The sequence below is a fragment of the Pseudomicrostroma glucosiphilum genome (assembly GCF_003144135.1).
Source record: "Pseudomicrostroma glucosiphilum strain MCA 4718 unplaced genomic scaffold BCV69scaffold_8, whole genome shotgun sequence".
NCBI lineage: Eukaryota > Fungi > Basidiomycota > Exobasidiomycetes > Microstromatales > Microstromataceae > Microstroma > Microstroma glucosiphilum.
The window spans coordinates 594,060-610,088 of record NW_020289920.1 but is presented as its reverse complement, the minus strand read 5'-3'; the positions used below and the strand labels follow the sequence as shown (position 1 = coordinate 610,088).

General features: G+C 56.2%; 8 protein-coding genes across 8 annotated transcripts; 5 read left to right on the top strand and 3 right to left on the bottom strand.

Annotated features, from left to right (window-relative positions):
• The first annotated feature begins 162 nt into the window (after nucleotides 1-162).
• On the top strand, nucleotides 163-2,293 carry BCV69DRAFT_283293 (SHMT-domain-containing protein). The gene is made up of 3 exons (XM_025492654.1): nucleotides 163-351; nucleotides 511-827; nucleotides 922-2,293. Exons 1-3 carry the CDS (start codon nucleotides 175-177, stop codon nucleotides 1,976-1,978), a joined length of 1,551 nt encoding a protein of 516 aa, XP_025347574.1. The 5' UTR covers nucleotides 163-174; the 3' UTR covers nucleotides 1,979-2,293.
• A 54-nt stretch (nucleotides 2,294-2,347) lies between these two features.
• Nucleotides 2,348-3,428, bottom strand: BCV69DRAFT_283291 (hypothetical protein). The gene is made up of 3 exons (XM_025492653.1): nucleotides 3,309-3,428; nucleotides 2,925-3,009; nucleotides 2,348-2,814 (listed from the first exon to the last, which is right to left on the bottom strand). Exons 1-3 carry the CDS (start codon nucleotides 3,310-3,312, stop codon nucleotides 2,571-2,573), a joined length of 333 nt encoding a protein of 110 aa, XP_025347573.1. The 5' UTR covers nucleotides 3,313-3,428; the 3' UTR covers nucleotides 2,348-2,570.
• Nucleotides 3,429-3,824: 396 nt separating this feature from the next.
• BCV69DRAFT_283290 (hypothetical protein) lies at nucleotides 3,825-4,540 on the top strand. The gene is made up of 2 exons (XM_025492652.1): nucleotides 3,825-4,096; nucleotides 4,248-4,540. Exons 1-2 carry the CDS (start codon nucleotides 3,878-3,880, stop codon nucleotides 4,395-4,397), a joined length of 369 nt encoding a protein of 122 aa, XP_025347572.1. The 5' UTR covers nucleotides 3,825-3,877; the 3' UTR covers nucleotides 4,398-4,540.
• BCV69DRAFT_270885 (hypothetical protein) lies at nucleotides 4,492-5,577 on the bottom strand (the record flags this gene model as incomplete). Its single annotated transcript, XM_025490938.1, has 2 exons — nucleotides 4,492-5,021; nucleotides 5,141-5,577. The coding sequence occupies 2 exons, from the start codon at nucleotides 5,575-5,577 to the stop codon at nucleotides 4,679-4,681; spliced, it is 780 nt and encodes a 259-aa protein (XP_025347571.1). The 3' UTR covers nucleotides 4,492-4,678.
• A 246-nt stretch (nucleotides 5,578-5,823) lies between these two features.
• Nucleotides 5,824-7,896, top strand: BCV69DRAFT_283289 (aspartyl-tRNA synthetase). The gene is made up of 4 exons (XM_025492651.1): nucleotides 5,824-5,897; nucleotides 5,981-6,264; nucleotides 6,345-7,606; nucleotides 7,695-7,896. The coding sequence occupies exons 1-4, from the start codon at nucleotides 5,839-5,841 to the stop codon at nucleotides 7,749-7,751; spliced, it is 1,662 nt and encodes a 553-aa protein (XP_025347570.1). The 5' UTR covers nucleotides 5,824-5,838; the 3' UTR covers nucleotides 7,752-7,896.
• An 18-nt stretch (nucleotides 7,897-7,914) lies between these two features.
• Nucleotides 7,915-10,713, bottom strand: BCV69DRAFT_312996 (hypothetical protein; the record flags this gene model as incomplete). The annotated part of the gene is made up of 2 exons (XM_025494990.1): nucleotides 10,398-10,713; nucleotides 7,915-10,316 (listed from the first exon to the last, which is right to left on the bottom strand). The coding sequence occupies exons 1-2, from the start codon at nucleotides 10,690-10,692 to the stop codon at nucleotides 7,915-7,917; spliced, it is 2,697 nt and encodes an 898-aa protein (XP_025347569.1). The 5' UTR covers nucleotides 10,693-10,713.
• Nucleotides 10,714-11,938: 1,225 nt separating this feature from the next.
• BCV69DRAFT_249836 (Pkinase-domain-containing protein) lies at nucleotides 11,939-13,238 on the top strand (the record flags this gene model as incomplete). Its single annotated transcript, XM_025490358.1, has 5 exons — nucleotides 11,939-12,030; nucleotides 12,110-12,253; nucleotides 12,350-12,537; nucleotides 12,608-12,846; nucleotides 12,930-13,238. Coding segments are annotated over 5 exons (972 nt in total), but the record flags the coding sequence as incomplete, so codon positions are not given.
• Nucleotides 13,239-14,573: 1,335 nt separating this feature from the next.
• On the top strand, nucleotides 14,574-15,918 carry BCV69DRAFT_208729 (hypothetical protein). Its single transcript, XM_025489734.1, has 3 exons — nucleotides 14,574-14,707; nucleotides 14,790-15,287; nucleotides 15,396-15,918. The coding sequence occupies exons 1-3, from the start codon at nucleotides 14,639-14,641 to the stop codon at nucleotides 15,621-15,623; spliced, it is 795 nt and encodes a 264-aa protein (XP_025347567.1). The 5' UTR covers nucleotides 14,574-14,638; the 3' UTR covers nucleotides 15,624-15,918.
• The last annotated feature ends 111 nt before the right edge of the window (nucleotides 15,919-16,029 follow it).

Below are 16,029 nucleotides of genomic sequence, written 5' to 3'. Positions count from 1 at the left end.
GGAGAGCAAAAGTAACTTTTTGCTGAGAAGAAGGCAGAGGCAGCACACGGGGCGGAGAGGCAGGGCAGCCCACGCAGGCAGGCGCAAGCCAAGGCTTAAGGCGGGCGCAGAGGTCCACGCTGCCTCGCTACCAACCACCAACCATTCCACCTCGCCGCCCCTTCCCCCCCTTCGATGCCATTCCGTCTGCCAGCAACACTCTCCACCACACTCTCTCGTACCGCACTTGCCAACTCTTGCAAGGCCAACTCCACCAGGCTACCCACCGCACTTGCCTCTGTACGAGCCATCACACCTCGCAGCTTCGCCTCTTCCTCAAAGACAATGTCGATCCCTGTCCCCACCGACTACGTGAGTAGAGTAGAGCTAGACAGGTGGACAGAGACCAGGAATCTGCCATATACCTTGCAATGATAGCTTGGGATAGTCATGGAATGCAGCAACACTCATATTGACGCCACTACTCGCGTATATGCTCTCTTCCTCCCCCACCCACCCTCCTCCCACCAGAACAAGTGTCTTTACACTCCCCTCACCGAGGCTGACCCCGAGGTGCAGAAGATCATCGAGGATGAGACTTACCGTCAGTTCTCGGGCCTAGAGCTCATCGCTTCGGAGAACCTCACCTCTCTGGCCGTCATGGAGGCAAACGGCTCCATCCTCACCAACAAGTACTCCGAGGGTCTCCCCGGTGCACGATACTACGGTGGTAATGAGCACATTGACAAGCTCGAGAACCTCTGCCGTGAGCGAGCTCTCAAGGCCTTTGACCTGGACCCCAAGATCTGGGGCTGCAACGTCCAGCCTTACTCTGGTTCCACTGCCAAGTAAGTCGAGAATGTCGCGAAGCATACCTCGCCACCCACTGGTCCATGATGCTCACCCCTGCCTGTATCACTTCACTTCACCTCCCTTCTCCAGCTTCGCCACCTTCACTGCTCTCCTCAACCCTCAGGACCGTATCATGGGTCTCGGCCTCCCCTCCGGTGGTCACCTGACTCACGGTTACTACACCGCCAAGAAGAAGATCTCTGCTTCTTCCATCTACTTCCAGTCGTTCCCTTACCAGGTCGACACCAAGACTGGTCTCATCGACTACGACACTCTCCACAAGAATGCCGATCTGTACAAGCCCCGCATGGTCATCTGTGGTGGTTCCGCTTACCCCCGTGACTGGGACTACGCCAGGCTGGCCGAGACTGCCAAGTCGCAGGGTGCCTACCTCATGGCCGACATTGCCCACATCTCTGGTCTCGTCGCTGCCAAGAAGCAGAACAACCCCTTCGACTACTGTGACATTGTCACCTCGACCACCCACAAGACCCTCCGTGGTCCCCGTGCTGGTATCATCTTCTTCCGAAAGGACCGTGAGGCAGATGTCGAGGCCAAGATCAACGCTGCCGTCTTCCCCGCCTGCCAGGGTGGACCCCACAACAACACCATTGCTGGTATCGCCGTTGCCCTGAAGCAGGCTGCCGACCCTGCTTTCCAGGAGTACGCAACCCAGATCATCAAGAACTCGCAAGCCGCCAGCCAGAAGCTCCACGACCTCGGCTACAAGCTGCAGACCGACGGTTCGGAGAACCACTTGATCCTGTGGGACCTGCGCCCAATCCAGCTCACCGGCTCCAAGCTGGAGGGTCTGACCGATCTGTGCCACATCACCATCAACAAGAACGCCGTCGTTGGTGACGTGTCCGCCATGACCCCCGGAGGTGTTCGTCTGGGTTTCGCCGCCCTCACCTCGCGAGGTATGAAGGAGAGCCACATGGTCGAGGTCGTCGAGTTCCTGCACCGCGCCGTGCAGCTCTCGCTGGAGATTCAGAAGACGTCCGGCAAGAAGCTCGTGGACTTCAACAAGGCTGCCGCCGCCCACGAGGGTGTCAAGCAGCTGTCGAAGGACGTCGAGGCCTTTGCCACTCAGTTCCCTCTGCCTGGTGTGCCGGACACCCAGACCATCAAGAAGTACTCTTCGTAAGGGTATCTCTGCGGTCCGTAGAGCGACTGTTCAAAATGGGCTACTTCCAGAGAGGAAGTAGAGGAAGTCATGGAGGAGTCGGATATCGAGCGCCCACACTTCAACCTGTCAGCGCTCATGTCTATCTCTGGCCTTGACTGCCGATCATATGTTCATCTGGTCTTACGACTATATTTGTCTGCCCTTTCGTGTCTCCCCACACCCGTGTCACATCTTACCCCTCCCCAACTGTCTGCTTGTCTCTCTCCCCCCGCCTCCCCCCTACCTACCCGCTCATGACTTTTACCTTGGCAATTCAAACTTTGTGTATCACCATCACCCTCCGTCCCTGCGTGAGTGCGTGTGCGTGCGGTCAGGAGATTGGGTCGTAGCTACTCTGTCTTTCGGTAATCGGCAATCGGTATTACACGAGACGGAAAGTACGACAAAGCGAGGCAAAGCAGGAGCTGGAGATTTATACAGGTATACGAGGAAGGAGAGAGGACGAGCGGGTAGACACGGAGAGCAGCAAAGAGTCGAAAGAGGAGGAGCCGAACAAGCAGAGCCACGGAGTGCAAGTCGTGCCCCTTCTCTCTATCTTCCTACGTCCCCTCTACTTGTTCGGGTACCCCCCACCATACCCTCCCTGTCCCTGCGGCGGGTACCCACCACCCATCATCTGTCCTCCACCAGGAGGAGCTCCCGCCCTCTGTGGCTTGTAACTACTATCCTGATCTACCGCCCATTGACAGATGCCGCATTGGTAGATGTGCTTTGCCTTCATTGGGATGAGGGGGATGAAGCATACCGAGAAGACTTTGCGCGATTTGCAAGTGACGACGGAGGCGTTGTGGCAGCTGAAAGGGAAAGGGAAGAGGAAGGGAGAGGAAGAAAAAGCCGAAGATTGTTGGTCAGACGTAATGATGACAAGGTAAGCTGGCGCTACGCTTGTGGTGTGTGCACTCACCGAGGGCAGACGTAGGCTGTGCCGTCTCCTTCTTGCTTGACCTTTCCATCACAACCGAAGAGGATAGGGAGGCAGAAGAAGATATCTGCGGGAGGAAAGGTAGGAGGATCAAGGAGCGGTAAGCGGGACTGCAAAGTGGGCGAGGCTTTAGTTGCAGCATATGGAGAGGCAGCAAAGGAGGCAGCTATGGCGGTGCCCAGATGTGATGGCACAGCGATGGTGGCGGATGGCGAGCTGGACGCCTTTGAGCATTGTCCCAGCAACCTCCAATGCCACTGAATGCTGTCCAGCTCGACTTTTCAACCTTTTCCGGGCTAGGGCACATCCACCTGCTGCAGAGACGTCCTGCCGGTTCTTCTCTCCACTCGGACCTTTGCTACTCACCCATCTTGTGAAAGCGCTAGCTGACTTGGCTTCTATATAACTTGGCGACGGTGTAGCTCTGGCGGGGGCTTCAGGACCTTTTCTTTAAAAGGGAGCTTGATACTGGATGCTGTGCGAGTGTATAGGGATCAGCGTGGTAGGTGGAGCGGAGAAAAGGCAAGGCAGATTGCGAGATTCTGATTTCATGGGAGACCCGTGGGCGGCTATGCTCCTCGGATGTCGTCTGCAGCACTGCATCATTCAACCTGCCTTGCCTCCTTGCCTGGGCAAACTCCGCCCGATCTGGTAGCCTTTCCTCCGATCCGACCTCCGAGGTTTGTTTCCTGCCCTTCCGTTCCGATGCTGAAAGTGCTTGGTAAGAAGCTGCTCCGTCGAGTGGAGCGAAATGAGCGGCCGATTTTGGGAGAAGCATTGGTGAGCTTAGAATACGATTGCCTCGCTGCAGTTGCTGCTTCCTCATTGACGTCCTAGATCATACATCATATAGTCCACACTACACGAACACCACACAGTCCGCGCAGAACTACCTCTCACACCGTCACAGCTCAGCTCACTCCATTCTCGCCACCATGGCATCCCAAGCTGCCTCAATCCGCGCCCGTCTAGTGCGTCTGACAAAGACATGGCCCGTAGACCCCCTGCGACCCAATCTCTCCTTTGCCGGCGCAATTGACAAGAACATGGTGCAGCGAGTCAACTTCGAGACTCTAAGTCCAGAAGGGATCAAGTATGCGCAGAGGGCTGTGGATAGTTTAGAGGGTATCCGAGTAGGGAGGGAGAGTGTTGAGGTGAGTTCAAGGAGAGAGAGAGGATGGGGCAGAGCTGAGTAGGGAGCAAGCCGGGTGGCACGGTCTCATCCATCCTTCGTCAAGAAGTCACAATGCAGAGAGACACTGACGCTCGTATATGCCTCTCTTCTCTACAATTCATCACTTACAGCACCCGACAGCGCAAAGCATCCTCCGCCCCAAGTCCGATCCAGAGTACTATGCCCGTATTCGTCGCGCAGTGGAGAAGGTTTCAAAGGGAGAGAAGTTGACCCTGACGTTCGCACAGAGGATGAGGGTCTTCTTCGGGGGCAAGCCATAGAGTCGGGAGGGATAGTGGGCTATGGTGGAGAGGTAGAAACGAGGAAATGTGAAGGGCGCTAGGACAAGCGAGTCGGATAGACTCTGTATTTTTACTGAGATTATGAGAGTAAGAAAGATATCAAGAGCATCACCAGTCTCGTCACGAAAACGCAAAGATGACGCGTTCAGCCACTGTAGAAGCGAAGCGGTATATTGGAGCGCAAGACACTGTGACAGTCGTGAAGCGGCCCTCCCTCGCATAATCCCCTAAAGTAAACGATCTTGCTGAGCTGCGACCCTTCACAGCGTCTTGCCCATCTTGAGCGCCTGTCCATTATCGATCACTACGACACTCCCCGCTCCACCGGCCAAAGCAGCTCCACTGGGTTTGCTGCCAATCCCCTTGCTCTTCAGTCCCTCTGCTCCCATTCGAACAGCCTCGACCATGCACTTGCCCAGCACGCTCGTGGGGATCTCTGCCGAGTCGGAGATTTTGGAGAGGACATTGTGGGTGAGGAGGCCGTAGAAGTGCTCTAGGCGACGCGGCTGGGCTCGCTGCGCGCCATAAAGGAATCCTGGACGGAAGAGGATCACATCGCTGTAGCCGAGCGAGGAGAGACCTTCTTCTGTCAGACCTTTCGACCTGTTTAGTACAAAGAAGGACAGGGTGACATTAGCTGTGAATCTTCTGTGGCCGAGCAACTGCCGGCATGAAGGGAGCTGCACATGCTGCTTTACGCCAGCGCTGGCCCCTGTACTCACTTTGGGTACAAGAAGCGAGAAGTGCTGTCCGCCATCTGGGCAGAGCAGTATACTACTTTCTGAGGCTTTCCACCCTCAACTCTCGCGGCCTTGGCAGCGGCTAGGACGTACTCCCTATCGATCCTCTCAAAGGGCTTTGCCCCGCCAGCTGCAGCCCTCGTCGTGCCAAGCGCAATGAGTACACTGTCCGCTTTGACCTCTATGAACTTCTCTACCTGACTGGCATCTCCTTCACACAGCTTTTCAAAGTCCACCACGTGCTCGATGACCTTGCTGTCGGAGGAGGAGGGGGTAGAGGAGGGCTTACGCACGAAGCTGTGGATAGTCGTATAGTGCGGGGAGGCGATGAGGGAGGAGAGGACCTCGGAGCCTACAGCACCTGTTGCGCCCAGTAGCAACGCTGTCTCTCCGGAAGATGTAGAGGATGAGTCGGCCATTGTCGCAGAGGGCCGGATATAGCGAGAGGACGATGACTGAAGGGCGATCGATGGCTTGCCTTCAGAATCGCATGCGTAGCGGAACGGACTGTGGAGCGGCCCGGCGATAATCGGCGTCGGATCGGAAGGAGGTGGAGTAACGGCGAAAGTGCTGCAGCCAAGAGTCACAGCCAACGGGCGCTTTAAAGAAAGGAAGGACAGAAGCGCACGACCTCGCCGATAGCAAGACCATACCAGCACCACCACTTCCACCAACTCACAATGGCCGACGTAGAGGAAAAGACTCAGACACCCGCAGGAACACAAGAGGAGGAGCTCAAGTGAGTACATGCATCAAGCGCACACCTCCCTTGCCATGTCACGAAGCTCACACGTCGTCGTCGTCGTCCTACCTTTGCTACAGCCCTGATGGAACTCCCCTCTCGGACAACCAGAAGAAGAAGCGAGCAAAGGCAGCCGAAAAGGAGAGGGCCAAGGCCGAAAAGGCGGCAAAGCTGCAGCAGGAGAAGGCCACAAAGGAGGCAAACGAGGTCGACTTTGCATCCCAGAATTACGGAGAGCTGCCGCTGAACCAGTCGCAGGAGAGGCATGGACGAACGTACGCCTCCCTCGAGGAGGTAAAGGCGGAGAACGATGGTAAGCCCATCTACTTCTCTGCACGAATCCAGACTAGCAGAACGCCCTCGAGTGAGTTCAGTCAGTTACCTACGGCGATGGCGGGGCCGTTCGCTGACAGTCATGACTTATCCTTCGGTCGTGTCCCCCAGGCAAGTTCGTCTTCTTGACGCTGCGCTACGGCTTTCACTGTGTACAAGCTGTACTCGCTCAGGCTCCCGAGCAGGTGTCCAAGCAAATGACAAAGTGGGCTGCTCAGCTGCCTTCTGAGACCATCGTCCAAGTCGAGGGTACCGTCAGCAAGGTTGCAAAGGCCATCGAATCCTCCACTGTCACCGCAAAGGACGCTGAGGTGAAGCTGTCCAAGATCTTCGTCGTCTCGAAAGTTCAGCCTTCGGTCCCTCAGCCCTTCTACGTAGACGATGCCACTCGCTCCGATGCTGAGATCGAAGCCAGTCAAAGCACAGACCGACCTATGCCTGGTATCCCCATCGACCTGCGACTGGACAACCGTATCCTTGACCTGAGGACCACTACCAACCAAGCCATCTTCCGCATCCAGCACGGAGTCTCGAAGCTCTTCAGAGAGTACCTGGAGAACCGGGACTTCGTGGAGCTCCACACTCCCAAGCTGCAAGGAGCCGCAACAGAAAGTGGAGCGAGTGTCTTCAAGGTCTCCTACTTCAAGGGCTCTGCTTTCCTCGCTCAGAGTCCCCAGCTGGCAAAGCAAATGGCCATCGCTGCCGACTTCGGTAAGGTCTACGAGATCGGGCCCGTATTCCGAGCAGAGGACAGTAACACTCCTCGTCACATGACCGAGTTTACCGGCCTCGATCTCGAGGTCGCTATTGAGGAGCACTACCACGAAGTGCTGGAGCTGCTGGGTAATCTCTTCAGTTTCTTGTTCCAGGAGCTGCCTAAGCGCTACGCACGGGAGATTGCCATTGTGCGCAAGCAGTTCCCGTCGGAGGACTTCCTCGTCCCTGACCAAGTCGTCAAGCTCGAATTCCCTCAAGCTGTGAAAATGCTGCGCGAGGCCGGACAAGAGATGGGTGACTACGACGATCTGTCCACAGAGCAGGAGCGAGTCCTTGGCCGACTGGTGCGCGAAAAGTACCAGACCGACTTCTTCATGCTTGACAAGTTCCCTACGGCAATCCGACCCTTCTACACTATGCCTGACCCCAAGAACCCCAACTACTCGAACTCCTACGACTTCTTCATGCGCGGACAGGAGATCATGAGTGGAGCACAGCGAGTCCACGATGCTGACCTTCTGGAGAAGAGAATGGGAGAGGTCAACATCCCCGTCGAGGCCATGAAGGAATATGTCGAGGGTTTCAGGCTGGGATGCCCGCCTCATGCCGGTGGTGGAATTGGACTGGAGAGGGTGGTCATGTTCTACCTTGGACTGGTGAGTGTAGAGAGTGCTGCACTCGACGGATGTGATGGTATGGCGGAACATAAAACTGACCTGTGTGACACTCCCGCGAAACATCCAGGGCAACATCCGAAGGGCAAGCATGTTCCCACGAGACCCCAAGAGGCTGGCGCCGTGAGATGTCACCAGGGAAGGCATAGAGTATCGTATTGTATTTGGACAGAAGAAATCTCTGGAGGCAGGGAGAATGTAAGAATCGGGGGTATATCCTGCTGCCTCTGCTCGCTCGCAATCTTACTACCTACACGAAGCCTTGCTGTGCCCTGCTCCCTAACCTGCTGCTATTCAGCTCCAGCCCCAGCCCCATCCCAGAGAGCACGCAGCTCCCCCATCCTCTGTCTACCCAGCACACGAGTAGTCCCACGACCATCCACGCTCGTCTCCTCCTCCGGCATCATCAGCACCTCTCTGCCTGGTCGTGTCTTGTCGCGCGTCTGCATGTCCCGTTGTGCTGACGATGGCGCAGGCACATCGAAGGTGAGCTTGGCTGCGCTGATCACACAGGTGGGACTGCTGGACGGGCTGGCGTGAGTCCTGTCGACATGACCTTGAGGCGTCTTCCCTCTGCTGCTGCCGCTGAAACTCCCCTTGCTGAGATGCACACGGGATAGAGACGTATCGAGGGACGGGGGAGAAACGATTCGTCTGCTCATGAGGGGTGCTACTGCACCTGTCCGCACGAATGTTGGCGAGGTGGTTGGCGAGGTGAGCGCCGTGGTAGGTCCAGCTGACTTGTGCTTATCCTCTCTCCTCAATTTGTGCCTTACTGCTCCGGGACCAGCAGGCGTGAAGACAGCCGTGTCGTTCTTCTCCACAATGGAAGACCAGAGCGCCGTGACCGAAGTGACACGACCTCCTCTGCCGCCTCTCTGCGCTTTGGCATTGGAGGCACTCGCCTCAACTGGGGAGGATTGCAAGCCTTCGATTCGGTGGTTGCGCTCAGGACTTCCAAGGACATTCCGCTTCAGCAGACTGACGTTTGTCTCGTCTGTACGTGACGCGTCAGGCGGCTTGCTCTGCTTGAATGACTTTCTTGGTGCCCCGTTCACTACCGACTGAGCCTTCACACCGGTGGCTTGGCTTGTGCCTGCCCTGTTCGAGGGCACTGTCGGCAAAGGGATGGTTCGGAGGAGACTCAGACGAGTCTCCAACGCTCCAAGACCCCGGCCCTGGGCGCTAGAGATTCCAAGCGAGGCGTTCGCCTTTGGATTCTGCCTTGCTGGTGGTGGCGAGACGGGAATTGGCCGCTTCAGAAGATAGCTGTCTTTAGCGATTGGTTCCGGCGTGGACGGAGTGTGGAGATGGGAAACGCCTTGACCCCCATTGTTACGGAGCTGCTCATCACCAGAATTGAATGCAGTCTCGACGGCAACTTTGGGCTCGCATGGCGTCTGCGTGGACGTCACTGCTGAATGGACAAGCTGCGGAGATACTGCCACCCCGCATTCCTTCGGACCAGTGCCATGACTCTGTAAATCTTTTGCAACAATTCCTCTCTCTTCTTGTCCCTCGTCGTCATTGGCCAGCCTCTCAAAAAGGTCCACCTCCTTCTTCGAGATCGTTGTGGTCTTGCTCTTCGACCTGGCTTTCTTGATAGTATTGGGATTGGACTCTGGCTCAACGCTCATGATAGCGAGGTTTAGTTGACAGGAGTTGTCCTCAACGTCTCGTACAGAGGACAGAGGAGGGGACAATGAGGACGGACCGATCATCAGGCGTCTGTCGCTCACAAGGCTTTCCACATTCTCATCTACTGGGCTCGCAGCTTTCTGCATTGGATCGGCCGAGTAAGGATCTGTGTAAATCTGCGCAGTTTGCGAGCGAAGGAGGGACGCCAGTTGTGTGCGGTGCCGACAGGAATTTGCGTCGAGCTCCGGTCCCCCTTCGTGAGACTGTACCTTTTCATGAGCAACGAATATGGGCAACCTGACCTCGAGGTCTTTCGCAAATGTGCCAAGAGGCAGCGCCGCAACGATCTCGATGCTGACATCGAAAAGTCTGCTTCTGCGGACGGTCCTGGCACCAGCTGGAATATCGATAGGCAGGTGCAAGACAACTTCGCTCTGTGCCTTGAAGTCGAAAGCGGAACCTTGGAAGAGCTGCGTGTGTACAGCCTCGCTAATGGAAGGTTCCTGCGCGCCTCCTACTCCCTCAGTGGACAAGGTGAGAGTGCGAATGACTTGCAACCGGACACCCGATGTATCCCTCTTGGACCAATTCCTCACTCCGACCCGGACCACAGCTTGCTCTCCTACAAAGTACAGCGACCTGTCCAGCGCAGCTTCCAGCCATATACCACTCCGTCCGCCCATGAACAATTTGGCTTCGCCTACACTTTCAACCGGCCGTCGATACTGTGGCGCATGCGCATCTTCCCATCGCTCTGCAACGTCCGCCTCAGCGGCACATACCAGCGAAAAGCGTGTTCCTTCGTAGCAGATTTGCACACTAGCTTTGACAGAGTATCTCACTTTTGCGCATCCAGCAAAGGTGACCGAAGAAGAGCCGGTAGACGGCAGACGGCAGGAAAATGGGAATGTCGTTTTGCCTTTGCGGGCGGCCCAGTGGCCATGGATGGGCGCCGAAGGTAGGACGGCATTCGAAGGAGGAAGGTAGCCTCCTTGAAACAGGACACGACTCTGTAGGAAGGTACGACTAGCTGCTCGGTCTCGGGGTGTTAGCTCTAAAAAGGCGACAGGGAGTATGGAAGTGGCTGTCAGAGAGCGCTCCACGCTCCACAAGCCCCCAGAGACATTTCAACTACCTTCTATCCCCATCAGATCTACAGCGATCTCTCCCAGCCTCAGATTCTGACTTGTGCTGCTTGCCAGCTCCACTTTCCCAGTAAGGCAGTCGCCAGCAAGATACGTGGCCTGATCAAGCGCGATCATCAATTTGACTTTGTCGTGCTTGGCCACAGAAGTTGGTCCTCCTTTTGCCTGAAGGCTAGTGAACCCGGCTTCTGTGTGGTCCTCCTGCCGTTGTGGAGTTGCATGGGCATCGGGCCAAACGGGGGAGCCATGAGACGCGGGAGGAAGGGGTAACGGAGGCGAAAACATGGGACTGACTGTGTCCAGGAGTCTACAATGTTTGCGTCTGGCTCCAAGACAGGGAGATGTGGACCGAGTCAATCTGATGACTACCAAGACGTCACATCTCCTATTCTCAGCAACAAAATCAGGGGGCCATGCGCAAGCTGCCAATGCGGGGCAAAGGAAGGGTCTGGGCGTAACGATTCCTCTCTCGCTTGCCCTGAGAGAGAACGCAAGAGCCCCTATGGGCTGATGGCCTCGGGTATCAGCTCGAAGTCTCCAGATCTTTCAAGCAGCTGTACCTCAAGGAACCCGTATCGCCCCCGCTTTGAGCTCGACGGGCTAGATCGGCTGGCCTGAACTGCGTGGAGGCGTGCCAAATAGTGCTGAAATTTCACTTTGGTAACGCCGCATTCGCACTCCAACAACGTCATCACACGCTATGCCGCTGCATGAGAGGTGCTCAGAGGACACTGTGCGTTGCCAAGATGCCCAACTTGCCAAGGGGCACATCAGGGTCAGGGTCCCAGGAGCATATCAGTCGGTCGGAGGCAGCACGACCCGCTCCCTTCTGAGCCTTCCGACCCGAGAAATTGCATCTCCGCCAGACCAACACTCCGTTGGACGCATCTCCGATCACTGACCGGTTCCTGTCGCATCCCGATCCCATCCTCGATACTCTTTCCTGGTTCACCATTCCTGCGACAAACTCTTCAGTCATCCTTCTGTCCCTTGCATATCATCTCCATCTGCAACACACGTCAGCAAGAGGCCAAGTCAGCCGCTGCTCAACGCCATCGCCTTGAGGCTTGGCCACCGCGTCGTTGCCTGACTGCATTACATACGCCCCTGCCAGTGTCGCCGCTGTCGTCGACATTTCCGGTACATCTGCGTCCCGATTAGCACAGACTGGGTCAACACAACGGTCTCTTCATCATCGTCGCTTCTTCCACAAGAGCCGTCTTTCCCCGCTTAAGACTGTCGCACACGAGGCCGAAGCGCAGCCGACATTTGCCGAAGCGTTTTCTATCCGGCAACACTGCCACGATCGACTTTCAGGTCGCACATCTAGATCTCCGTCGTCTTCCAACCTTTGCAGCTGATAGGTCTGCTTATCTGGGTGATCTACCTCCGACGCCTCGTTTCGCCTGCACAGCATACAGCCAGCTATACTTGCGCATACAGGGAGTCGTATTGCGGTGCTTCAGGGGTCCTCATCTTCGTGGCAGCTTGCAAAGAAAATTGAACACCGTCTCGCGTCATAGAAGGCAGCATGAGACCCAACGGACAATCCCTGCCACCACAAAGTGCTGACCCAGACGAGTACTATGTCAAGCAGCAGCGCATCGGAAAGGGCAGCTTTGGGTGAGTGGAAACGATGCTCTTGCCGAGATAGGGGCAGCCTGCTGACTTGGTAGTCGTGATCATTTGCTGGACTCTACAGAGAGGTCTACCGAGGATACTACAAGGTCACTGGATCTCCTGTAGCCATTAAGATCATTGACCTAGAGAATGCCGAAGATGAGATCGATGATATACAGCAGGAGATCAGCATCCTCAGTCAGCTGGATAGCGAGCATGTCACAGAGTGAGTGAATGAGCTAGCCGGTGATAGATCGCCGGCGCAGCCGCTTCGCACCATACATTGCCACTAAACAGTAGCTTCTATCTCTTTGCATCCCAGATATCACGGCTCTTGGCTCAAAGGGACCAACCTATGGATTGTTATGGAGTACTGCTCAGGGGGCTCATGTTCGGACCTCATGAAGCCTGGGCGTCTGCGTGAAGATTACATTGCGATCATCATGAGAGAGTTGTTGAAAGGGCTGGAGTACCTACATGCTCAGGGGAAGCTGCATAGGGATATCAAAGGTGAATGGACGGGCCACCGAGGGTCGCGAGCAGAACTCGCCTTGTATTGACATTGCCGTCTGCCCTGCAGCCGCAAACGTACTACTGTCTGCCAGTGGCGACGTCAAGCTGGCTGACTTTGGAGTCTCCGGTCAACTGACGGCAACGATGACAAAGAAGAACACGTTCGTGGGCACCCCTTACTGGATGAGTCCCGAAGTGATCAAGCAGAGCGGCTACGACTTCAAAGCGGACATCTGGAGTTTGGGTATTACTGCGATCGAGCTGGCAATGGGAGCGCCACCATACGCTGATCTACACCCGATGAAGGTGTGTATTTGATGAAATCGACTTCGCAGTCTTCTACTGCCTCTACACGGTACTGACGCTCCATTGGCCCTCCCAACTTTCAGGTGCTTTTCCTCATTCCCAAAAATCCACCGCCCCAGCTGGACGCACAGTTTTCCAAAGCCTTCCGCGAATTTGTGAGCCTGTGTCTTCAAAGAGATCCGGCGAACCGTCCCACAGCCAAGGAGCTGCTTCGCCATCGCTTCATCAAAACAGCAAAGCGGTCTTCGACTCTCGTTGAGCTCATCCAACGTCTTGAGCGATGGCGGGCGGAAGGTGGAGATCGACAGGAGCAGCAAGAGCTTAGCACAGACGACGATGACGCCGACGGTGACGAGAGTGACATGTGGGACTTTGGGACGATCAAGAATGCCACGAAGAGCAAGGCTGGTGGATTCCCAGCCGGAACGCTCACAAGACAGCAGGCTGCAGGCGCTGCTGGAGGCCAAGACAGATCTCATCGTCAAGCATCGAATGCCTCTTTCGTGTCTGCTCGCTTTGACACACCGGAATCTGGCAGGTCTGCTTCCAGCTCTCTAGACGGTAGTACGGTTCGTCAGGGTACCAGTGCCGCTCGGCCAGGTCTGTCTGGCGTCAGGGCGGGCACCGTCGACGCCGGCCGCTCTGGCCCATCTCATCAACCGCCTTCGTCGATGCGTGGCGGTTTCAAGAACCCAAATGCAGCTCATGGCTACGGTCACGGCCTAGTTGCAGAAGATGATGTCAGCGGCAGCGGAACTGCTGGCAGTCGCTTCCTCTCTGCAGCCGACGCGTACGACGCCGCTGCCAATGGTCGTCCTTCCCATCGTGAAGGAACGCAAGGTAGCTCTGAAGACAGCTTCAGTGCAAGCGACGCGTGGATCGGAATGGAGTCCCTCAACATGGGGGACTCACGCCGAAGCGGCGCTGGCGAGCCCGCGGCAGGGAGTAGGCATAGCAAAGAGGCTAGCGGAGACAGCGTCGATTCGATGGACCCTAGGACAGCTGCTTCCCTCAAAGGGCAAGCGCAACAAGGGCCGCTGACAGCCTTGGATACGGTCCTACTGCCCGTGCTTGAGCAGGTGAGTACCCGACAGTCACTGCGGAGCGCGATATCATGCTGACGTGAAGACCTCCACAACGTCACTTCATTAGCTCTCACTCGCAGTAGCGCACGACTCGGCTGCTCAGCGCACTATTGCGAATCTTTGTGCAGCATTCGAAGAAGCAGAACGGACCACGAGGGGGTTCTCCAATGCGTTCAGTATCGAGGTCTTCCACGCCATGAACTCTCCCGACGAGGAGTCCGGAGGAGAAGACGTACAGACAACAGGTGGTTGAAGAGACTGGGCGTCATACCCCTTTGGACAGTCTCCACAGCATGCCATTCCTTTGCTCGCGCGTGGAATGACCCCGTCGCTACTGTCACAAGCAGATGTCTTGTCTTTCTTGCCTGCCATCGCCTCGCCTCCTCATCATACCCCTTTGGCTCTGCCAGCATCACTCTGCTCCTACAAGCTTCTTCCCGTTTCTCATTAATACCATTGTCCCATCGAGTTTTCTCCCTCCCTCACTCCTCCGAGCGCTTCCTCCACTCTTACCGGTCGTTAGTGTGTTGCTGACAGTAGGAGCGGGCCGTGAAATGACGCTCGAAGTGGAGGAAATGCAAGTCTGCATGGGCCCGATGTCGGCAACTTCACCAAAAGCCGAAGAAGCCGGAAGTTCTAAGCTTTCGTAGAATGTGGACCTTCTGGCCTGCTTCCCTCGCAAGCGACAGCCAGTGTAAGACTCCATAATGACTAGCAAGCAAATGCCAAAGATCACTCTCCACCACCTGGAGGCTTCGCGGTCCTTGCGCGTCCTGGTGAGCTGCTTCGAAGACATGACCTGATCCTTTAGAACAGCGCAGGACTGATGCAGACTTCTCGCCTCTCCGATGTTCGCAGTGGCTCCTCGAGTACCTCTCTGTCCCCTACGATCTTCAATTCTACCCTCGCGACCCAGAGACGCGCTATGCAAAGGACACCGAGCCGAACTCGGGCAAGGGGCTCAGCGCCGTGCACCCGCTTGGCCGCTCGCCCGTGCTGGAGGTGGACGGGGTAGTCGTAGCCGAAGCTGGGGCAGTGCTGACGGTATTGCTGCAGCACTTTCCCAAGCAAAGCGAAGCCGCCTCTGGAGCCGGAGATCCGCGCCCTATGGATCTCACTCGCGAGGGGCAAGAGCTGAACTTCTGGGTGCAGTTTGGGGAGAGTTCCCTCTTCCTGCACGCCATCCCCTTCATGTACGGCTTCAAGGGAGGGGTCATCGATGCCTCCTCGGATGGGTCTTCTGTATATGAGAAGACGTGCGCTAGAGGACTAAAGGCGGATCTGGATCATTTAGAAAACGAATTGGGCAAGAAGGGAGGCACGTTGGCGGGCGAGGGTCGGGTAGGACCTGCTGATGTGAGTACTTCTGCTGAAGCAGACCCCTCGGGGTGCGCTCCCCTCTTCGGCACTTCTGTCCGCATCCGCAACCTGACATCCTTTGCCTTGCCTGATCACTCTCTGCAGATTTGCACCGAAGTCTCCCTCGAGTTCATCAAGACAGGCATCCTCCGGCGGCGGCCCACCTCTTACTGGTCCACTCTCGGCATCGAAGGCGCCCTGGGTCCAAAGACGCAAGCGTGGATGGAAAAGTGTCAGAAGGATGAGAGCTACCTACGAGCGACGGAGATTGAGGTGAAGCGTGGTGGAAAGGTGCACAAGAGCGAGGATTGGTTGAAGCCGCTGTATGGCTGATGAGCAAGACGGATGAGAGAGACGAGAGCGCTGGTGTAGATGACTTCGCCATAGATCTAGGCCAGCGGAATGCTTACCGATTCCAGGCCTTGTTCTCACGGTCTGAAGAAAGCACTGGAGGACAAGAGACACACACACGCGAAAAGAGAGCTGTGACAATGACGAGTAAATGATTGAGGTGGTATGAGCATGAGTAGAAGATACAGAGATTGAGGAAAGAGTGACGACAAGACTGGAAATCGAATTAGAGGCTGTTGAACGACGGAGAGGGGGCGGTAGCGCAGGAGGAGTGGAGGCAGCTGGTGGATAGGTGGAAGGTGATGGGTAGATCGGGGTAGATGTGTGAGGGACGTGGGGTGAGGGGAAGATTCTTAGAAGCGGGGCCCAAGGGGGCTTTGTTGAAGGA